At 48.9% G+C, this 23,186-nt stretch overlaps 1 protein-coding gene across 8 annotated transcripts in view; it reads right to left on the reverse strand.

Moving 5' to 3' along the window:
- The window catches only part of COL11A2 (collagen type XI alpha 2 chain), a 348,341-nt gene that overhangs the window by 129,057 nt on the left and 196,098 nt on the right, over positions 1-23,186 (reverse strand). For all 8 annotated transcript variants that reach the window (XM_085619742.1, XM_085619662.1, XM_085619350.1 and 5 more), the window contains 6 exons: positions 20,598-20,642; positions 20,416-20,469; positions 20,221-20,265; positions 18,342-18,395; positions 11,735-11,842; positions 11,117-11,170 (listed from right to left, as the gene is read on the reverse strand). In XM_085619742.1, the coding sequence (XP_085475868.1) occupies positions 11,117-11,170; positions 11,735-11,842; positions 18,342-18,395; positions 20,221-20,265; positions 20,416-20,469; positions 20,598-20,642 (360 nt within the window). The remainder of the gene's footprint in view (positions 1-11,116; positions 11,171-11,734; positions 11,843-18,341; positions 18,396-20,220; positions 20,266-20,415; positions 20,470-20,597; positions 20,643-23,186) is intronic.

Here is a 23,186-nt window from a genome sequence, read left to right on the forward strand (position 1 = left end):
ATACAGAGGGTGTGTAAACACATGGAATGGTGAGGCTACCCTTACACAACATACAGAGCACACAAATACAAAGAATGGCAAGGCTCCACTTACAAAACATACACAGAATGCAAACACAAGGAATGGGGAGGTTCCCCACACGCAACATACAGAGAGAGTGCAAACACAAGGGATGAGGAGTTTCTCCATACACAACATACAGAGAGTTTGGAAACACAAGGAATGGGAGGATACCCTTACACAACATACAGAAAGAGTGCAAACACAAGGGATGGTGAGGCTCCCCTTACCCAACATACAGAGGGTATGTAAACACAAATAATGGCAAGGCACCCCTTACACAACATACAGAGAGCATGCAAACACAAGGGATGGTACAGTTCCCCTTACACAACACACATAGAGCGTGCAAACAAAAGGAATGGTGAAGTTCCACTTACACAACATACAGAGAGCGTGCAAACACAAGGGATAGTGAGGCTCCCCTTACACAACATATAGAGCATGCGAACACAACGGATAGTGAGGCTCCCCTTACACAACATACAGAGCGAATGCCATCACCAGGAAGGGAGAGGCTCCCCTTTTACAACATACAGAGAGCGTGCAAACACAAGAAATAGTGAGGCTCCACTTACACAAAACACAGAGAGCGTGCTAACAAAATGAATGATGAGGCTCCCCTTACACAACATACACAGAGCGTGCTAACAAAAGGAATGGTGATGCTCCCCTTACACAACATACAGACAGCGTACCCTTACACAACATACAGAGAGTGTGCAAACACAAGGAATGGTGAGGCTCCCGTTACACAACATACAGGGAGGGAGAGTGCAAACACAAAGAATGGCAAGACTCCCCATACACAACATACAGAGAGAGTGCAAACACAAGGGATGTGGAAGCTCCACTTACACAACATACAGGGAGGGAGAGTGCAAACACAAAGAATGACGAGGCTCCCCTTACACAACAGACACAGAGCGTGCAAACAGAAGGAATGGTGAGGTTCCCCTTACACAAAATACAGAGAGCGTGCAAACACAAGGGATAGTGAGGCTTCGCTTACACAACATATAGAGCGTGCGAACACAACGGATAGTGAGGCTCCCCTTACACAACATACAGAGAGAATGCAAACACAAGGAAGGGTGAGGCTCCCCTTTCACAACATACGGAGAGCGTGCAAACACAAGGAATGGTGAGGCTCCACTTACACAAAATACAGAGAGCGTGCTAACCAAAGGAATGATGAGGCTCCCCTTACACAACATACACAGAGCGTGCAAACACAAAGAATGTTGAGGCTCCCCTTACAGAACATACAGACAGAATGGAAACACAAGGAAGGGTGAGGCTCCCCTTTCACAACATACAGAGAGCATGCAAACACAAGGAATGGTGAGGCTCCCTTTACACAACATACAGAGAGCGTGCAAACACAAGGAAGGGTGAGGCTCCCCTTACACAACATACAGAGAGCGTGCAAACACAAGGAATGGTGAGGGTACCCTTACCAACATGCAGAGAGCGTGTTAACAAAGGGAATAGTGAGGCTCCCCTTACACAACATACAGAGAGCGTGTAAACACAATGAATGGTGACTGTACCCTTACACAACATACAGAGAGCGTGCAAACCCAAGGAATGGTGAGACTACCCTTACACAACATACAGAGTGTGCAAACACAAGGAATGGTGAGGTTCCCCTTACACAACATACAGAGGGTGTGTAAACACAAGGAATGGTGAGGGTACCCTTACACAACATACAGACAGCTTGTTAACACAAGGAGTGGTGCGGGTCCTCTTACACATGATACAGAGAGACTGCAAACACAAGGCATGGTGAGGGTACCCTTGCACAACATACAGAGAGTGTGCTAACAAAAGGAATGGTGAGGCCCCACTTACACAACATACAGAGAGCGTGCAAACACATGGAATGGTGAGGCTACCCTTACACAACATACAGAGCACACAAATACAAAGAATGGCAAGGCTCCACTTACACAACATACACAGAATGCAAACACAAGGAATGGGGAGGTTCCCCATACGCAACATACAGAGAGAGTGCAAACACAAGGGATGGGGAGTTTCTCCATACACAACATACAGAGAGTTTGGAAACACAAGGAATGGGAGGATCCCCTTACACAACATACAGAAAGAGTGCAAACACAAGGGATGGTGAGGCTCCCCTTACCCAACATACAGAGGGTGTGTAAACACAAAGAATGGCAAGGCACCCCTTACACAACATACAGAGAGCATGCAAACACAAGGGATGGTACAGTTCCCCTTACACAACACACATAGAGCGTGCAAACAAAAGGAATGGTGAAGTTCCACTTACACAACATACAGAGAGCGTGCAAACACAAGGGATAGTGAGGCTCCCCTTACATAACATACAGAGAGAATGCCATCACCAGGAAGGGAGAGGCTCCCCTTTTACAACATACAGAGAGCGTGCAAACACAAGGAATAGTGAGGCTCCACTTACACAAAACACAGAGAGCGTGCTAACAAAAGGAATGATGAGGCTCCCCTTACACAACATACACAGAGCGTGGAAACACAAGGAATGGTGAGGCTCCTCTTACACAACATACAGAGAGAATGCAAACACAAGGAAGGGTGAGGCTCCCCTTTCACAACATACAGAGAGCGTGCAAACACAAGGAATGGTAAAGCTCCCCTTACACAACATACAGAGAGCGTGCTAACACAAGCAATGGTGATGGTACCCATACCAACATGCAGAGAGCGTGCTAACAAAAGGAATGGTGATGCTCCCCTTACACAACATACAGAGAGCGTACCCTTACACAACATACAGAGAGTGTGCAAACACAAGGAATGGTGAGGCTCCCGTTACACAACATACAGGGAGGGAGAGTGCTAACACAAAGAATGGCAAGACTCCCCATACACAACATACAGAGAGAGTGCAAACACAAGGGATGTGGAAGCTCCACTTACACAACATACAGGGAGGGAGAGTGCAAACACAAAGAATGGCAAGACTCCCCGTACACAACATACAGAGAGCGTGCAAACACGAGGAAGGGTCAGGCTCCCCTTACACAACATACAGAGAGCGTGTAAACACAAGGAATCGTGACAGTACCCTTGCACAACATACAGAGCGTGCAAACACAAGGAATGGTGAGACTACCCTTACACAACATACAGAGAGCGTGCAAACACAAGGAATGGTGAGACTACCCTTACACAACATACAGAGTGTGCAAACACAAGGAATGGTTAGGCTCCCCTTACACAACATACAGAGGGCGTGTAAACACACGGAATGGTGAGGGTACCCTTACACAACATACAGACAGCATGTTAACACAAGGAGTGGTGCGGGTCCTCTTACACATCATACAGAGAGAGTGCAAACACAAGGCATGGTGAGGGTACCCTTACATAACATACAGAGAGTGTGCTAACAAAAGGATTGGTGAGGCCCCACTTACACAACATACAGAGAGCGTGCAAACACATGGAATGGTAAGGCTACCCTTACACAACATACAGAGCGCACAAATACAAAGAATGGCAAGGCTCCACTTACACAACATACACAGAGTGCAAACACAAGGAATGGGGAGGTTCCCCATATGCAACATACAGAGAGAGTGCAAACACAAGGGATGGGGAGGTTCTACTTACACAACATACAGAGAGTTTGAAAACACAAGGAATGGGGAGGTTCCCCTTACACAACATACAGAGAGCGTGCAAACACTAGGAACGGGGAAGCTCCCCTTGCACAACATACAGAGAGTGTGCAAACACATGGGATGTGGAGGCTCCCCTTAAACAACAGAGAGCGTGCAAACACAAGGAACGGAGAAGCTCCCCTTTCAAAACATACAGAGAGCGTGCAAGCACAATGAATGGTGAGACTCCCCTAACATAACTTAAAAAGACTGTGCAATCTCAAAGAATGGTGTGAGGACCCTTACACAACATACAGAGAGCGTGCTTACACAAGGAATGGTGAGGCTCCACTTACACAACATACATGAGCGTACAAACACACGTGAGGCTCCCCTTTCACAACATACAGAGAGTGTGCAAATACAAGGAATGGTGAAGCTCCTCTTACACAAGATACAGGGAGCGTAGAAACAGAAGGAATGGGGAGGCTCCCCTTACACAACATACAGAGAGTGTGCAAACACAAGAAATGGTGAGGCTCCCCTTACACAACATACAGAGAGAGTGGAAACACAAGGGATAGTGAGGGTCCCCTTACACAATATACGGAGAGCGTGGAAACACAAGAAATGGAGAGTCTCCCCTTACACAACATACAGAGAGCGTGTAAACACAAGGGATAGTGAGGATCCCCTTACACAACATACAGAGAGAGTGCAAACACAAGGAATGGTGAGGATCCCCTAACACAGCATACCAAAGAGTGAGTAATACAAACAAGCATTTGCAATGCAAAGGTCTCGCATTTACGTGAGTTTGAGCTATTGGCATTGTAAATGACAAAGCATTTTATTTATGCTTCAAAAACCAAAACATAAAAGGCATTGTCATTTACAATGCCGATAGCTCAAACTCGCGTAAATGCGAGACCTGTTGCATTGCAAATGCTTGTTCTTCTTTTGAGAAAGCGAATGGTTATACATATATAGACATTTGTCACTTTGATGTTTTAGTAACACCAACAACAAAGTGGACCGATTTATATGCCCTAAGTACCTCTGTAGTTATTGTAAATCGTGACAACATAATATGGTTGGTAAGCTTCTTTTGTGACAAGTGGCAATACTACCGATGGGTTAATTTGATTATTTTGAAAGAGCCCTAATCCGGCTACGGTAGAAAAGGTCCGCTGACCTCTCCGAAGCTGCAAGGATTCTCCACGTAAGATTGAACCCTCTTTGTGAGTCCTTGGGCTTCCGCAGCGTTCCTATACTCTGATGCACTTTGACTATTGTTAATAAACACTGGGTGAGCCAATAATTTTGGGTGAATATGGACGTGTGGTTTAGGGGTGGGTCTTCGTGGGTGACTTCAATGTCCACTGGGGCTCGCCTCAAGACACCTATGCGAATGCGCTGGCCACCTTCCTCTCTGCAAATGATCTTATCCAACACTGCACTGAAACAACACACTCTAAGGGTTCAACCCTGGACCTTGTTATCTCTAAAGCAGGCTTGCTGACCATCGCTTCCCCTATTCATGTAGACTGGTCTGACCACCTCCTCATCCCATTCTCTCTTCACCTATCACACTCTATAACTCTTGGCCAGCCTAAGAGGGCTACTTCCTGGTTCCGTGACACTAAAAATATTGACATCAGTACCCTCTGTGAGTCTGCCTTGCTTTCACTTCCAAGGCTTGACCCGGACCTAGATGTTAACGAACTCACCTCCCAATGCCTTACAGTCCTTGCAGTCGAAATCAATAATGTCGCTCCTCTCCAAAGCAAAAAGAAAAGACCCACTCCCTCATCACCTTGGTTCAACAAATCCCTCTATGAAGAAAGGAAGTACCTAAGAGTCCTTGAGAAACAATGGAGACAAGCGCCCTCCACCGAAAACTTGGCAATGCTGCGTTCAGCAAGATCCAAGTACCACAAGCACATTTTCCTTGGAAAAGCGTCGCACTTCAAATCCCTCCTTGACTCAGCCAAATATAGACCCAAAAAACTATTCGACCTCCTCAAGAACCCTAATAGCTCTCCCCCAACCTCCAAATTGGAGGACTCCACAAAGAAAGCTGCGGATTTCGCTATATTCTTTGACAAAAAGGTGAAATCACTTGTAGATCAGGTCATTCATCCTACCCCTACAGAGGAGCGCAAATCCTTCACCATCTGGCAAAACTTTGACCCCATCTCTGATGACGCCCTCCTTAAATGCATCCTCGATACAAAGCCCTCTAACCACTCTCTTGACCCCATCCCTAGTGCCATTGCCATGGACTTCTATACCCATTCTCTTTCCTATTGGACCACTCTGGTCAACCTCTCCCTCAGTCAAGGCTCCCTTCCTGTTTCCTTCAAAAATGGTCAGGTCACCCCTCTGCTTAAAAAACCCACCGCTAATGCGAACGACCTCAACAACTACCGTCCCATCACTAACCTACCCTTTCTTGCGAAAATCACAGAAAAATGTGTAGCGAAACAACTCTCTCGCCATATCAAGGACAATGATCTTCTTGACACTTTCCAGTCCGGCTTCATTCAAAACTGCAGCACTGAAACAACCCTGCTGCTAGTGATTGATGACACGCTGCGGATACTCGATTCAGGGGAGTCTTGTCTTCTAATTCTTCTTGACCTTTCTGCAGCCTTTGACACAGTCAATAACAACACTCTCCTTAACACTCTTCAACAGAGAATGGGCATAGAGGGCACTGTGCTCAAATGGTTTGCCTCCTTCCTCTCTGATAGATCCCAAATGATCAAAATAGCGAACAGCCTTTCATCTCCTTTAGCGGTCAGCCAAGGTGTCCCTCAAGGCTCTATACTTGCACCAACACTATTCAATCTCTATTTAGAACCTTTGGGAAATCTCCTGAGTAAATCCGGGCTCCATTATCATCTATATGCGGACGACACTCAAATCTATCTTAAGGTGGCCTCCACTCACGATCTCTCCTTCCTAAGCTCTACTCTCGACTCCATTCAAAATTGGATGTTAGCTCATCAACTGATCCTGAATCCCTCCAAAACTGAATTCCTCCTCCTCTCCTCATCACTTTCTCCTCCCCCAGTGCAATCATGGATGGATCAGACTAATCTACTGAACAATAAACCCATCATTGTCGAGAGCGCAAAATCCCTTGGTGTCATACTCGACAAAAAACTCAATCTACACTCCCACATCGATTCCATTGCAAAGTCTGCTCGATACCAACTGCGACTTCTTTGGGGGATTCGTCGCTTCTTCCCGGAGCACGACCTTAAAACCCTGGTCCAATCGCTGGTTCTCTCCAGATTGGACTACTGCAATTCTCTTCTTACTGACCTCTCCAAAACCCACCTGTCCCCCCTAAAGTCCGTTCTCCATTCAGCAGCTCGTTTCATTTATGGGGCCAAAAGAAGCGACCACATCACACCCATTTTATCCACCCTCCGTTGGCTTCCCATAGAGGCAAGATCTATCTACAAGACTGCCTGTATCACCCACAAAGCCTTGCACTCCTCCTCCCCTCGCTACCTGGTGAATAAACTGAAACTCTCCGGAGGCTCCAGACCTTCACGTAATGCAGAAAATGTATTGCTTGAACCTCCCACTTTCAAGAAGGAAAGATCCTTTTCAGGCAATGCGGTGAGAATCTGGAACTCACTTCCGCCTCATCTCCGGACCACCACCTCTTCTCAGGCCTTCAAATCTGACCTCAAAGCTCTCCTCCTTCAAAGACACTTCCAAATTTAATTTACGCCCTCTATTTTCTGAAGGAAGTCCTGCCGGTATAGGAAATTCTGTTCTCCATGCCTATAGAAGTGCCTTCCCAGTGTGTTTTTGTGTGTTGAGTGTCTGCCATTTAGTGCAGTAGTATACCTCTACTTGTACTTTGCACTCTTGTATAACATGCAGACGGCTCCTTTCCTTTGTAACGTATCGTTTGCTACCTCTTGTATTTTGTTTGCTTTTGATACTTGCACAACGGCCACCACTGCCTCATGTAACGTAACTCTTATTTTAGTATTTTGAGTGTCTGCCATTTATTGACCTCTGTGTACTTTGTATGCTCTTGTAACCTGCACACGTCACTTTTTTCCTTTTGTAACGTATCGTTTGCTCCCTCTTGTATTTTATTTGCTCCTGATACTTGCACAAATGCCACTATTGCCTCATGGAACGTAACGTTTGATTTTGTAACATGCTCACTTGTAATTTTTCTCCTTATGTATCATTACTGCTCCTATTGTGAAGCGCTCTGACACCTTCGGGTAAAGTCCGCGCTATATAAAAACGCATTAAATAAATAAATAAATAAAAATGACTCGGGGGACTATCCTCTACCCGAGAGGCACGGAAAGGATCCGCCCCCTCTAGTCGCCACTTCATTGACACCTGCAGGGCTGCGGGATCTGAACGAGATCGGCGATCTGTGCAGCCCGAGCATTGACTGACTACCTGCCCCAAACTCTAGCAATAGCTACAATGCCTGGAGCCAAAGCCAGCACCGCCAGTTAGTTCCACCTATCATTCACTGACTGCACAGTACCAGAACCACTGCATGCTGCCAGAGAGGCAGTGCATATATTGCACACTAAAGAGGCCACTGCACAAGAGAGGCCTTTGCATTGCACAGTAGCAGACTGATCAAGGATGAATACAATGTATAGACAAGACCACAAGAATCAAGTCATAATACACCCCCTCAACAAAGTCAGTGGCTTAGTAACCTTCCAACAGAAATTCCTTGACCCAACTCGGGCCATACGTTAGCGAGGTCTGATTCTCCTGTCAATGAAGCTTTACCGAGCCCAAGTTTAGACTTTACTGTGTGGCTCATCGATTCCAATATAATATACTTTAATGAACTCGAGTGCAACTCGCCCCACCCCCGACGCCATAACCACACTCTTAAACCATCTACTTTACCGAAGCACATGTATCACATTGAAATGCCTTTTACAAATGCCTCAGCCTTTCTGCTCCAAGCTCGGCAGACGATCCCCTGCCCCCGCGTGTGCACCAATCACTCATTTAGCTCCCAACTAGCCTGCAGCTTCCATCCATCGGACCCGGTCCCATGCTCATCCTCTCGGCATAGAAGCGCAGCTCGTCGGCGCGAGCCCAGGTTGTCTATATGCGCTCGTGCCGCACCAGCGCCGTCAGCAAGTTCCACAGCAGGTCCAGGCGCGAGCGGGGCCCCTGCCCCATGCGGTGAGCTACGCGGCCATGAGAAATCCACAGAGCAGGAAACAGCCGCATGGCGCCCGGAATAGGTGCGTTGGGTGAGAGTAAAAGCAGCCGATCGCCAATGTGTCCGGTACTGCAGAATAGAGGTGAACGATGCCACCGGAAGTGAACAGTACAGATTGGAAGTCGTTGGGACTTATTGCTGGAAGTCAAGTGTGCCGAGCGGAAGAGGTGGTTGATGTTGTTGTTGCCGGAAGTTTAACTGTGCGGGGCGGAAGCGCTTTATTAGTGCTGCCGCCTGAAGTGGTAGAGGTAGGCGGTAGTGGATACCTGCAATGAACTACAGATCGGCTGTTGTTCGTTACAGACCCTAAAAAGGTCATTATCACAGCATGCCGACAGGCGCCCCACGCTGCGGACCTATAATTAACTCAGCAGGTCTTCCGGAGAGGAGCACTCAACGCGCAAATGCTGGTCATGTGAAGCGCGTTCACAGACACAAGACACAAATCACAACACTCTGCGCGTGCCCCAGTCTGTCTCCCTTGAGAGGCATCTCGGCGACAATAGGTCTCGAGAGCGAGACCTAAAAATGGTGAGGCTCCCATTAAACAACATACAGAGAGAGTGGAAACACAAGGGATAGTGAGTCTCCCCTTACAAAACATAGAGAGTGTGCAAACACAACGAATGGTGAGGCTCCCCTTACACAACATACAGAGAGAGTGCAAATATAAGGATTGGTGAGGCTCCCCTTACACAACATACAGAGAGTGTGGCTGCACAAGGAATGGTGAGGCTCCGCTTACACAACATACAGGGAGCGTGCAAACACAAGGAATAGTGAGGCTCCCCTTACACAACATACACAGAGCGTGCAAACGCAATAAATGGTGAGGCTCTCCTTTCACAACATACAGAGTGAGTGCAAACACAAGGGATGTGGAGGCTCCCCTTACACAACATACACAGAGCGTGCAAGCACAAAAAATGGTGAGGCTCTCCTTTCACAACATACAAAGAGAGTGCAAACAAAATAAATGGTGAGGATCCCGTTACACAACATAAAGAGAGCGTGTAAACACAAGGGATAGTGAGGCTTTCCTTACACAACATAAAGAGTGAGCAAACACAAGGGATAATGAGGTTCCCCTTACACAACATACAGAGAGAGTACAAACACAAAGAATGGTGAGGTTTCCCATACACAACATACAGAGAGCGTGCAAACACAAGTAATGAGGAGGTTCCCCATACACAACATACAGAGAGAGTGCAAACACAAGGAATGGTGAGTTCCCCCATACACAACATACACAGAGCGTGCAAACACAAGGAATGGGGAGGCTCCCCTTACACAACATATAGAGAGAGTGCAAACACAAGGAATGGTGAGTTCCCCCATACACAACATACAGAGAGCGTGCAAACACAAGGAATGGGGAGGTTCCCCTTACACAACATATAGAGAGAGTGCAAACACAAGGAATGGCGAGGCTCCCCTTTCACAACATACAGAGAGAGTGCAAAGACAAGGAACGGGGAGGCTCCCCTTACACAACATACAGAGAGTGTGGAAACCCAAGGGATGTGGAGGCTCCCCTTACACAAAATAAAGAGAGAGTGCAAACTCAAGGGAAGGAGAAGCTCTCCTCACACAACAAGGAGAGAGCACAAACAGAAGGAATGAGGACTCTCCCCGTATACAACGTACTCAGAGCCTGGTGAGGCTCTGCTTATACAACATCCAGAGAGTGTGCAAGCACAAGGAATGGGTAGGCTCCACTAACACAATAACAGAGAGAGTGCAAACACAAGGAATGGTGAAACCCTACTTACACAACATACAGAGAGCGTGCAAAGACAAGGAATAGTGAGGCTACCCTTACACAACATACACAGAGCTAATAAAATAAGGAATGGTGAGGTTCCCCTTACACAACGTACAGAGAGTTTGTAACACAAGGAATGATGAGGCTCCCCTTACACAACATACAGAGAGAGTGTGAACACAAGGGATGGTGAGGCTGTCCTTTCACAACATACAGAGAATGTGCAAACATAAGGAATGGTGACCCTCTCCTCACACAGCACAGAGTGCGTATGGACACAAGGGATGGTGAAAGTGTGCAGGCACAAGGAACTGGGTGGCTACCCTTACACAATAAATAGAAAGCGTCCTGATGCAAGGGGTGAAAGGCTGCCCTTACACAGCACACACAGAGCCCACAAGTGATGGATATAATGTCCTTACTCACCTTGGGGCCAAGCCGTCCAGGGTACCCAGGCAGTCCGGGGACTCCAAGCTTACCCTGAAAATGACCAATTGTGATATGTTAATGTAACTTCAAGCACTCTATGTTGCCATAGATATAACAAGAGATCACCTTCAAACCCCCTACACTGGACCACCAGCGCAATCACACCCGTCCATGATGCTAGAGCAGTTGCCACCATGGATGTCCTGAATTTATCTTTAGCCTCCTGTGCCACACACTCCTGAGGGCACAGGAACCATAGAATGTCAACATTCCAAGACTGCAGAGAAGCCAATGTCTGAACACCAAGGACCACTGCCGCCATCAGGCCTCTAAGAATCACCGCACGGGATAACGATTGTCCTTCAGATGGAAACACATAGGCTTAGAGGGATGAGGGCAACCCACTTCCATCAGTGCTTGAAGGAAAAGCATGAAACAAAGCTCATGTTAAACCTTCATCTCCCTCGGTTTATCCCATGGCTAAGACATGACTCTGAAGGTGCCACAGTTACCCAGCATGCCTTCTTCAGTTCCTGCCTAGAGCTGAACTTTAACCCCACTTTTGTAACCCATTATGTGACCCTACTTTGCTCCCATGTTTAGTACCATGCTCACCTTTTCACCAACCAATCCAAGGGGACCTGGATCGCCAGGTGGTCCGGTCCGTCCCTTGGGCCCCTCAGGGCCATCTTCTCCTCTGGAGCCAGGGACTCCCCCTTCTCCCTGTTGGAAAGAAGACAGAGCTAGTTTTACATTAGCTGTGGAAGACTGTGTCATGATTAGGAAGTGTATATTCTAACAGGGCCGCCCCAGTCAACCACAAGCATAGACGGTGGTCACACACAGGCTGCATGTGCTTGTGGATCTCAATGTCATGCACAGAGCAATGGCGACCACAGGGAATGGACAAGAGGGAGCCATGTCCATTCACTCACACTTGACTCAAGAGGCAGAGTGCAGCTCTCCCGCCTGAATTAAAAAAGCTTGCTTTGCTCATCCTTGCCCATTTCTGTTAAAAGTCCTTTTCCACCTCCTGTAGCTTCACTCATCCACTTACGTTTGTGGGGGTGGCCATTCCTGAGGAGTCACCTCATAGGTCAGGTTGGGAGAATTTGTTTGGCTTAGAGGATTCAGCGGCCCCTCTGGGCCAAACAATGGGCACGATTCATTAAGGAAAGGTTAGACCAAAAATCTAACTTTACACCTGAAGTCTAAGTTTAAACATGTAGTCTAAGGGCTCGATTAACAAAGATAAACTTAAAGGTCAAAGTTTAGACCTGAAAACTAAGTTTAGACCTAAAATCTGACTTCACTAGAAGTAAAGGTATACTTTTGGTCCAAGTTTAGCCCAAAAGTCTAACTTAGACCAAAAGTCTAACTTTACTACTCAGTCTAAGTCTAACTTTACTACTAGTAAAGTTAGACTTCAGGTCTAAAATGAGACTTTTGGTCTAAGTTTACCTTCATGAATCGGGCCCTAAGTTTAGACCAAAAGTCTAACTTTACTACTTTTGGGTATTCACAAAGGTAAGTTTCTACTACTAATTTTACCACTAGTAAAGTTACACTAGTAACATAACTAATATTAAAGTTACTAGTGGTAACTCACCTTTGGGAATACCGAACAGTAATAAAGTTAGACTTTTGTTCTAAGTTAGACTTCAGGGGTAAAGTAAGTCTTAAGGTGTAAAGTTAGACTCTAGGTCTAACTTTACCTCTTTGAACTGGGCCCAATGTGTACAGGTCTCCAGTAAAATAAATGTTGGGCCATTAGGATTTTGGGGGGATGGGGTGGTGGGGGCAGTAAGTACTGCTTAGTGGATACCTGGCCCCGTTGGGCCCTACAGTGAGTTGAAAGGAAATGAAATGAAAACAGCATTTGTTAAGCGCGTAGCTACCCAGGGGCATCCCAGCACTATAGCAATAACTGAGAAAGACATCGCAGCACACTTAGGGAAAGAGCCAAGTCTTCAGTAGTTTCCAGAAGGCTAAATGGCTGGGTTCCCTCCGTAGGTGGAGGGGGAGGGTGTTCCACAGCTTAGCAGCATTGTAAGAGAATAGGCGACCACCACTTCAGGCCCTCTTAAGCCTGGTAACAGCGGCCAGATGTAAATCGTCTGAGGGCACCCGTCAATTTGCCGCATAAGGCTGGACCATGGAGTGGTTGATCACAGGACCATACCCTGTTAACATCTTGTGGGCGATGCACATGGCCTTAAAGTTAACTCTCTCCCGAACAGGGAGCCAGTGGAGGGAATTCAAGGCAGGCTTTGCAGATTGCCAGTACGAGATCCCCACAAGAATCCTCGCTGTGGAGTTTTGCACCGTTTGAAGTTTTGTGAAAGTTGAGGCCGGAGCTCCGAGGTAAAGGGCATTTCCATAATCCAAGCGGGAAAGAATAAGTGCCTGTACCATAAGCTTTCTTGCCTGGAAGGGGAGGAGTGGAAGCACTTTATGGAGCATCCTGAGGATGCCGTAGCAGGAAGCTGCAATCTTTTGTGCCTGGAGCATAAAGCTAAGGTCTTGATCCAGCCAGATACCTAGACTCTTCATCTGGGTCTTAGGGGCAGGGACGGGGCCCATGCAGGCTGGCCATATAACATCTGCCTAAAAGAGGGATGGGTTACCAAGGAGAATCAACTCAGTCTTGTCACCATTTAGTTTTAGGTATAAGTTGAGGTATGGAGTGGGGTTACTGTAGGATTATTCAGTTCAAGGTGCTGTGTTCCGCGGAAAGGATACAGCATTTCCAGTGAGCTCTAAAGAATGTCCGGCACAAAGTGGGGTTCAAGAACAAGGTTCGGGCTTGCATTCATTTGAAGAGGCTACCCCTAGACCCGGTGGTTTTCTTTGTGGCCAGCATTGGGGTACAACCAGGATATGCTAACCCTAGAACCATCGGTTCTCTTCATGGTCAGTATTGGGGGGGGGTATCAAGAAATAAAGGGGGAGTAAGAGGATACACTGGGTTCAACCTCCTCTACACAAAACTTATTCCAAAACAGAAACCTAGTTTAGTCCTGTGAAATAACTCTCCACTAAAGAAAAACAAAGGTTTTTCTTGTAGAACTGTCACCCACTAGGGTTATCCCTTGGTGGCATGCTTCATCATTGGGTCCATTCCGTTGCGCTGCGGATCAGGGCGTGCTGCGACCTACGGACTACATGGGAGCAACTTTTTGTTATACACACTTATAAAGAAGGTGTTTAAAAAACAGGGAGAGGGGGTTGTATGGTGCTGAGGTGTAGTTTACAAATACCTGGCTAGTAGGTGTACCCTATTTTATTTTTACCTCTAGTCGGTATGGTTAAAAAAAGGGGGAGTTTAGGATGAGAGATTGTTATGGATTTGTTCTCCTAAAAGGTAGAAATGTTTCAAGCCATACCCCTAATTGGCTCTTCTTCAGGGCCTCTAGAACATAGTTCCCTGGTACCACTCCCATCAATTCGCACTAGACACACACTAATTGCATGAAAACAAATATAAATATATATATTTACCACCTATTAGCCGTTCATTGTTTGTTTGTATATCGGATGCTTCAATGTTGCACCATGGCATCTCCGGGAGGAGAATGTAGCCTGTTTTCACACTCACATCAAGGCGACATCTCTTCTTTTTCACTGATTTAGATTCACCTCCGCTGACCGGGGGTGCAACCAGGATATTTTAAACATAGACCTAGCGGTTATCTTCATGTCTAGTATTGGGGTACCACCTGAAGATCCTTACCCAAAAATCAGCGGTTCTCTTCGTGACTAGTATTGGGGACACATCCAGAAAATCCTAACCCTAGTCCCAGCGGTTCTCTTTGTGGCCAGTACTGGTGGGTACAGCCAGGATATCCTAACCCTAGACCCATTGGTTCTCTTTGTCGGTCAGTATTGGGAGATATTGCCAGAATATCCCAACACAAGACCCAGTAGTTCTCTTCGTGGCCAGTACTAAGGGGTACAACCAAGATATCCTGACCCTAGACCCATTGGTTCTCTTCGTCGGTCAGTATTGGAGGATATTGACAGAATATCCTAATCTTAGATCCAGAGGCTCTCTTTGTGGGCCAGTATCTGGGAACAACCAGAATATCCCAACCATAGACCCAGCGGTTCTCTTTGTGGCCAGTACTGGGGGGTACAGCCAGGATATCCTAACCCTAGACCCATTGGTTCTCTTTGTCGGTCAGTATTGGGGGATATTGCCAGAATATCCCAACACAAGACCCAGTAGTTCTCTTCGTGGCCAGTACTAAGGGGTACAACCAGGATATCCTGACCCTAGACCCATTGGTTCTCTTCGTCGGTCAGTATTGGAGGATATTGCCATAATATCCTAATCTTAGATCCAGAGGCTCTCTTTGTGGGCCAGTATCGGGGAACAACCAGAATATCCCAACCATAGACCCAGCGGTTCTCTTTATGGCCAGTATTTAGGGTACAACCAGGGTATCCTGACCCTAGACCCAGATGTTCTCTTCATGGCCAGTATTGCGGTTACAAACAGAATATCCCAACCCTAGACCCAGCGGTTCTCTTTATGACCAGTATTTAGGGTACAACCAGGGCGCTGTCCCTAGTCCCAGCGGTTCTCTTCATGGCCAGCATTAGGAGGACAACTAGAATGCCCTAACCCTAGATCCAGCGGTTCTCTTCATGGCCAGTACTGGCGGTACAAACAGACTATCCCAGCTCTAGGCCCAGCAGTTCTCTTCCTAGCCAGTATTATGAGTACAACTAGAATGTCCTAACCCTAGATCCAACGGTTCTCTTCATGTCAAGTTTTGAGAGTAGATCCAGAATATCCAAAATCAAGACCCAGCGGTTCTCTTTGTGGTCAGTACTGGGGTTAGAACCAGGATATCCTAAATATAGAGCCAGCAGTTCTCTTCATGTCTAGTATTGGTGGTACCACCTGAATATCCTACAACGAGTCTCAGCGGTTCTCTTTGTGGCCAGTTTTGGGGGTACAATCAGAATATCCAAACGTTAGGCCCATCGGTTCTCTTCTTGGCCAGTATTGGGGGGACAGGAGGGGGGGGGGATACAACCAGGATATCCAAACCCGAGACCCAGCGGTTCTCTTCATGTCTAGTATTGGGGGTACAACCAGGATATCCTACCCATAGATGCTGCGGTTTTCTTCTTGGCTAGTACTGAGGTGCAACCAGGATATCCCAACCCTAGACCCAGCGGTTTTCTTCTTGGCCAGTATTGAGGTACAACCAGGATATCCTAACCCTGGACCCAGCGGTTTTCTTCTTGGCCAGTATTGGGGTACAACCAGGATATCCCAACCCTCGACCCAGCGGTTCTCTTCATGGCCAGTATTGGGGTACCGTACAACCAAGATATCCCAACCCTAGACAAAGCGGTTTTCTTCTTGGCCAGTATTGGGGTACAACCAGGGTATCCTGACCCTAGACCCAGCTGTTCTCTTCTTGGCCAGTATTGGGGTACAACCAGGATATCCCAACCCTAGACCCAGTGCTTTTTTTCTTGGCCAGTATTGGGGTAACGTACAACCAGGATATCCCAACCCTAAGCACAGTGGTTTTCTTCTTGGCCTTTTTTCGGGTTAAACCAGGATATCCCAACCCTAAGCCCAGTTGTTTTCTTCTTGGCCAATATTGGGGTTAAACCAGGATATCCCAACCCTAGACCCAGCGGTTCTTTTCTTGGCCAGTATTGGGAAGTATAGCCGAGAGTGGTCAGGCACGGGATCTACTTGGGCACAGTTACGAGCCCCCCCCCCCAAAACCTCAGTGGCACAGTAGATAAAGGAGATTCGCTCTTATCTAAGCAGCCAGGTCAGTTTGGGGGGAGTGTTGCGATTGTGCAGATCTCACTCACATCTCTCAGCCCCTCCAAATTCTTTGAATTTCCAAATTTCCTCTCACTGCGGCGTAGACATTTATTTACCGTGAGCAGTACACCTGGTGCCACTCTCACCCCCTCCTCTCAAGGCAAGCACTGGGAATTCCGAATGAACTACCCCACCCCCAAAGTTGAGGGATGATAAAGCCCACCCTGGAGCACCCCTGGTTACCACACCCTCCACCCTCCTCACTGGGCGGTACCACCAGTCCCAGAGGTGAGGGATGGGAAAGGCCTCTCCGGAGCACCCATGGGTACCTCACCCCCTCCTCACTGGGCAGTACCACCCATGAGCACTCCTCGGTACTTCACTCCCTCCTCGCTGGGCAGTTCCGACCCAGAGCACCCCTGGGTACCTCACACCCTCCTCATTGGGCAGTACCACCAGTGCCAGAGGTGAGGGATGGGAAACGCCACCCTGAGCATCCTTGGTTACCTCTCCCCCTCCTCAGTGGCAGAACCACCAGTGCCCAAGGTGAGGGATGGTAAAGGCCACCACAGAGAACCCCTGGGTACCTCGCCCTCACCTCACTGGGCAATACCACCAGTGCCAGAGGAGATGGATGGAAAAGGCCTCCCAGGAGCAACCCTGGGTACCTTACATCCTCCTCACTGAGCGGTAGCACCCAAGAACACCACTGGGTACCTCATTCCCTGCTCACTGGGCAGTGCCACCAGTGCCAGAGGTGAGGGATGGAAAAAGACACCTCTGAGCACTCCTGGGTACAACACCCCCTCCTCACTGGGCATTATGCCAGAGGTGAGGGATGGGAAAGCCCCCCCCCCGAGCACCCCTTGGTATCTAACCCCCTTCCTCAATGATCAGTACCACCAGTGCCTAAGGTGAGGAATGGAAAAGGCCACCCCAGAACACCCCTGGGTACCTCACCCCTCCTCACCTGGCAGTACAACCAGTGCCTGAGGTGAGGAGGGGTAAAGGCCTCCCCGGAACACCCCTGTGTTCCACACTTGTTCCTCACTGGCAGTACCCCCCGAAGCACTCCTGGGTACCTCGCCTCCTCCTCACTGGGGTCTATCACCAGTGCCAGAGGTGAGGGATGGGAAAGGCCACCCAGCAGCACCCCTGGGTACATCCCACCCTCCACACTGGGCAGTGCCACCAGTGCCTGAGGTGAGTCTGCCTCTGAATACCCCTAATAGCCTTCCCTCCCACCTCGACGGAAGGCTCCTCTCAGGGGAAGGGAGGTGAACAGGATGTCCCTTCACTGCTGGACAGTGTCCAACACAGGAGCTTGGAACAGAGTCACCATTAATGGGGTCTGCCGTGGCACAGAAGAGGGCGGGGGCTTGCAGTCACTTGTGCAGAAGAATAAACACAGCGAGGACTTACCCGGTCTCCTTTCACACCAAAGTCCCCCTTGAAGCCTGGAAAGCCGTCTTCGCCCTGCAAAGCAGATAAAGAGATGATTGCACGTGGAGTGGGCCGCTGCTGTTTTTTAATGCCCTGGCTCCTGGCACCCATGGCGCTTGTTCTTGTGTTCTGGATATTCCCGTGTCCTGCATGTCATGGTGTGTGGGTGTAGTGCAGACACTTATAACGCCCGTTCCCTGCACCCCATGATATTGAGGTGCTGTGCTGTTACGGCCCCTCCGTATCCTGCATGTCATGGTGTGTGAGTGTAGTGCAGACACTGGTAACGCCCTGTTTCCTGCACTCCATGGTATTGAGATTCTGTGCTGTTAGGGGCCCCCGTGTCCTGCATGTCATGGTTTATGGGTGTACTGCAGACACTGATAACGCCCCGTTCCCTGCACCCCATTGTATTGAGGTGCTGTGCTGGTCGTGCCCCCGTATACTGCATGTCATGGTGTGTGGGTGTAGTGCAGACACTGATATCGCCCTTGCCCTACACCCCATGGTATTGGGGTGCTGTGCTATTAGGGCACCTTGTATCCTGCATGTCATGGTGTGTGGGTGTAGTGCAGACACTGATATTGTGCCGTGCCCTGCACCCCATGGTATTGAGGTGCTGTGCTGTTAGGGACCTCCCGTATCCTGCATGTCATGGTGTGCTGGTGTAGTGCAGACACTGATATCGCGCCGTGCCCTGCACCCCATGCTATTGAGGTGCTGTGCTATTAGGGGCCCCCCGTATCCTGCATTTCATGGTGTGAGGGTGTAGTGCAGACACTGATATCACGCAGTGCCCTGCACCCTATGGTATTGAGGTGCTGTGCTGTTAGGGGCCCCCCGTATCCTGCATTTCATGGTGTGAGGGTATAGTGCAAACACTTATATCGCGCCGTGCCCTGCACCCCATGGTATTGAGGTGCTGTGCTGTTAGGGGCCCCCTGTATCCTGCATTTCATGGTATGAGGGTGTAGTGCAGACACTGATATCGCGCCGTGCCCTGCACCCCATGGTATTGAGGTGCTGTGTTGTTAGGGGCGCTTGATCTTGTGCTCTGGATATGCCCCGGGTCCTGCTTGTCATGGTGTGTGGGTGTAGTGCAGACACTGATAACGCCCCGTTCCCTACCCCCGTTGTATTCCTCTAGGAATGCCTCCTGTCCTGCATCTCACAGTGTGAGGGGTGTGGTGTTTCTGGGGTGTGCAATCACAATTTTCTGTATCACATGTATGAATCTTGGTTTATGGTATTTATTTTTCTAACATTCCGTCTCAATTTATCCATATTTATTTTTTGACCATTTTATTGGTATTGGGCCATATTTAGTTTATATTTTGAGAATAAACTGATTCATACAATGGTATATTTTCACATTAATTCACTTGATATAAATGCACTCAAACTTTGATGCCTGACACCTTTAAGCAAATTAAGCAGTTAAATATAACAAAACACTTCTCTGATAGGAAAATATTAGCATTATATACAAATATATGTTATCATATGCAGTATTTGAGGGAATCTGATCCGGTTTTTAAATCCCCATGGTGTCTATCCCCTTAGCAGTTGGTTCTGGAATTTATGAAGGACAAGGAGAGTCACTCACAAGAATGATAGTTTTCTGTATTTTTCCGCTTTTAAAAATAAATACAGACCGGAAGTAGATTTTATTCTGTCTGTATTTATCTGTGAAAAAAACTGTAAAAACTGAAAACCAGAAGCCTCAATCATATGGTGTTATTATGAAGCGGATCTCCCTTGGGTTAGGCCGGTTGAGCTCCAGGAGAATAAACTCTAATTTTAAAATATAAAATACAAACAAGCTCCCCACATGTGTGGGGGTACCTGGGGTACTCACCTTCTCGCCTTTGTGCCCTTTAAGCCCCCGGATTCCTTCCGCTCCCTGAAAAAGATCGGAGAGGGCAAAACAGGGATCTGGTGAAGGTTGTGATATTCAAAAAAGCATCTCTACTCAACTGTCCTCAAGGGTGAGCAGAGACACCCCAACTTTAAATCACCCCCCCCCCCCCCAAGATTCAATTCCTTGACTTACTTTCACGCCTCGTGGCCCAGGGTAGCCGATGGAGCCCTGGGGGCCCAGTGGACCCTAGAACACAAAGAGAGAAGACAGTTTGGTCAGTGGATGTTGTCCACCCTGGATGGGTGGAGGGGTGGATGGAGCATCGCTGAGGTGCAGAAGGGCCCCCATGGACCCAGGGCTACCACCAAACCTACCTGATTTCCTTTGCCTCCAGAAGGTCCTTCCTTACCGGGGTGACCCTGGAGTGAGAGAGAAAGGTTAAAGGTTAGAGATCGCTGGTCTTAGAGTTATGTAGGAAGAGAGGTGAGTGGTAGCACGGCTGCAATAAATTATACTCCAATACATAAAAGCTCCCGCCTCACTCATACAATTTGCAAACCTAAAAGCCCCCCTCCCTTTAAACATTCTCATTCATGCTATGAGACACCCCATGTGCTCCTTATCGATGCATCCTTCCCTACCAGACCACTCACGCGCCTTATAACCTTTACCCTATGGCCCCTGCACCTTCTGAGTTCGGCAATGCGCTGGGCCCCGCTGGCCCCCGGCTGAGTTGTCTAGACAGAAGGGGTCAGCAGAGAAAGAGGCAGAGAGATGGTCAGCAGAGGAGGCAGAGAGGGGGGTCCGCAGAAAAAAGGGAGCATGAGCTCATCCAAGGAGGAAGCAGAGTGGGGGTCTTCAGAGAAGGAACCAGAATGTGGGTCAGCAGAGAAGGGGGGGGGCAGTGGGATCAGCAGAGGAGGAGGCAGAGTGGGGATCAGCAATAAAGGAGGGACAGTGCGGTCATCGGAGGAGGAGGCAGAATGGGAGTAAGCAGAGGAGGAGGGACAGTGGGGTCAACAGAGAAGGAGTCTGAATGGGGGTCAGCAGAGAAGGAGGCAGAGAGGGGGTCAGCAGAGAAAGAAGCAGAGAAAGGGGTCAGCAGAGAGGGAGGAACAGCGAGGTCAGATGAGGAGGTGTCAGAGTGGGGGTCAGAGGAGAAGGAGAGACAGTGGGGTCAGTTGAGGAGGAGGCAGCAGGGGAGTCAGTAGAGAAGAAGGGACAGTGGGGTAAGCTGAGGAGGAGGAGGCAGCAGGGGCGTCAGTACAGAAGAAGGGACAACGGGGTCAGCTGGGGAGGAGGCAGCAGGGGAGTCAGTAGAGGAGAGACAGTGGGGTCAGCTGAGGAGCAGGCAGCAGGGGAGTCAGTAGAGAAGGAGGGACAGTGGGGTCTGCTGAGGAGGAGGCAGCAGGGGAGTCAGCAGAGAAGGAGGGACAGTGGGGGCGGCTGAGGAGGAGGCAGCAGGGGAGTCAGTAGAGAAGAAGGGACAGTGGGGTCAGCTGAGGAGGAGTAAGCAGGGGAGTCAGTAGAGAAGAAGGGACAGTGGGGTCAGCTGAGGAGGAGGCAGCAGGGGAGTCAATAGAGAAGAAGGGACAGTGGTGTCATCAAAGGAGAAGGCAGAGTGGGGGCCAGCAATGAAGGAGGGACAGTGCGGTCATCGGAGGAGGAGCCACAATGGGAGTAGAGAAGAAGGGACAGTGGGGTCAGCTAAGGATTAGGAAGCAGGGGAGTCAGTAGAGAAGAAGTGACAGTGGGGTCAGCTGAGGAGGAGGCATCAGGGGAGTCAGTAGAGAAGAAGGGACAGTGAGGTCAGCTGAGGAGGAGGCAGCAGTGGAGTCAGTAGAGAAGAAGTGACAGTGGGGTCAGCTGAGGAGGAGGCAACAGGGAGTCAGTAGAGAAGAAGGGACAGTGGGGTCAGCTGAAGAGGAGGAGTAAGCAGGGGAGTCAGTAGAGAAGAAGGGAAAGTGGGGTCAGCTGAGGAGGAGGCAGCAGGGGAGTCAATAGAGAAGAAGGGACAGTGGGGTCAGCTGAGGAGGAGGCAGCAGGGGAGTCAGTAGAGAAGAAGGGACAGTGGGGTCAGCTGAGGAGGAGTAAGCAGGGGAGTCAGTAGAGAAGAAGGGACAGTGGGGTCAGCTGAGGAGGAGGCAGCAGGGGAGTCAATAGAGAAGAAGGGACAGTGGTGTCATCAAAGGAGAAGGCAGAGTGGGAGTCAGTAGAGAAGAAGGGACAGTGGGGTCACCAGAGAAGGGACTGGATTGGGGAAGCTGTTTGGGATGAAGATTAGGACATATGTGACAGGAAAGAAAGAACTGAGAAATGAGGTGGCACCATCATGCATAGGATGAGAAGTGAGGCTCGCGAGGCAGGTGAAGGCGCAGTAATCAGCGAGGGCAGGTAACGGGACAGGTGTAAACACAGTAGGCACTAGGGGGACTGGGGCAGGTGATGTCACTGGGGTCATATGAAATCACAAGGGTCATCGAAAGCAGGTAAGGGGACAGGTGTAAACACAGGAGGAGCTAGGGGAACTAGGGCAGGTGATGTCACTGGGGTCATGTGAAATCACAAAGGTCATCGAGGGCAGGTAAGGGGACAGGTGTAAACATAGGAGGCACTAGGGGGACTGAGGGAGGTGATGTCACTGGGGTCATAAGAAATCACAAGTGTCATCGAAGGCAGGTAAGGGGACAGGTGTAAACACAGGAAGAGCTACGGGGACTCGGGCAGGTGATGTCACTGGGGTCATATGAAATCACAAGGGTCGCTGAGGGCAGGTAAGGGGACAGGTGTAAACACATGAGGCGCTAGGGGGACTGGGGCAGGTAATGTCACTGGGGTCATATGAAATCACAAGGGTCGCTGAGGGCAGGTAAGGGGACAGGTGTAAACACAGGAGGCACTAGGGAGACTGGGGCAGGTGATGGTACTGGGGTCATATGGAATCACAAGGGTCATCGAGGGCA

The sequence above is a fragment of the Triturus cristatus genome, chromosome 1_1 (genome assembly GCF_964204655.1).
Source record: "Triturus cristatus chromosome 1_1, aTriCri1.1, whole genome shotgun sequence".
Lineage (NCBI taxonomy): Eukaryota > Metazoa > Chordata > Amphibia > Caudata > Salamandridae > Triturus > Triturus cristatus.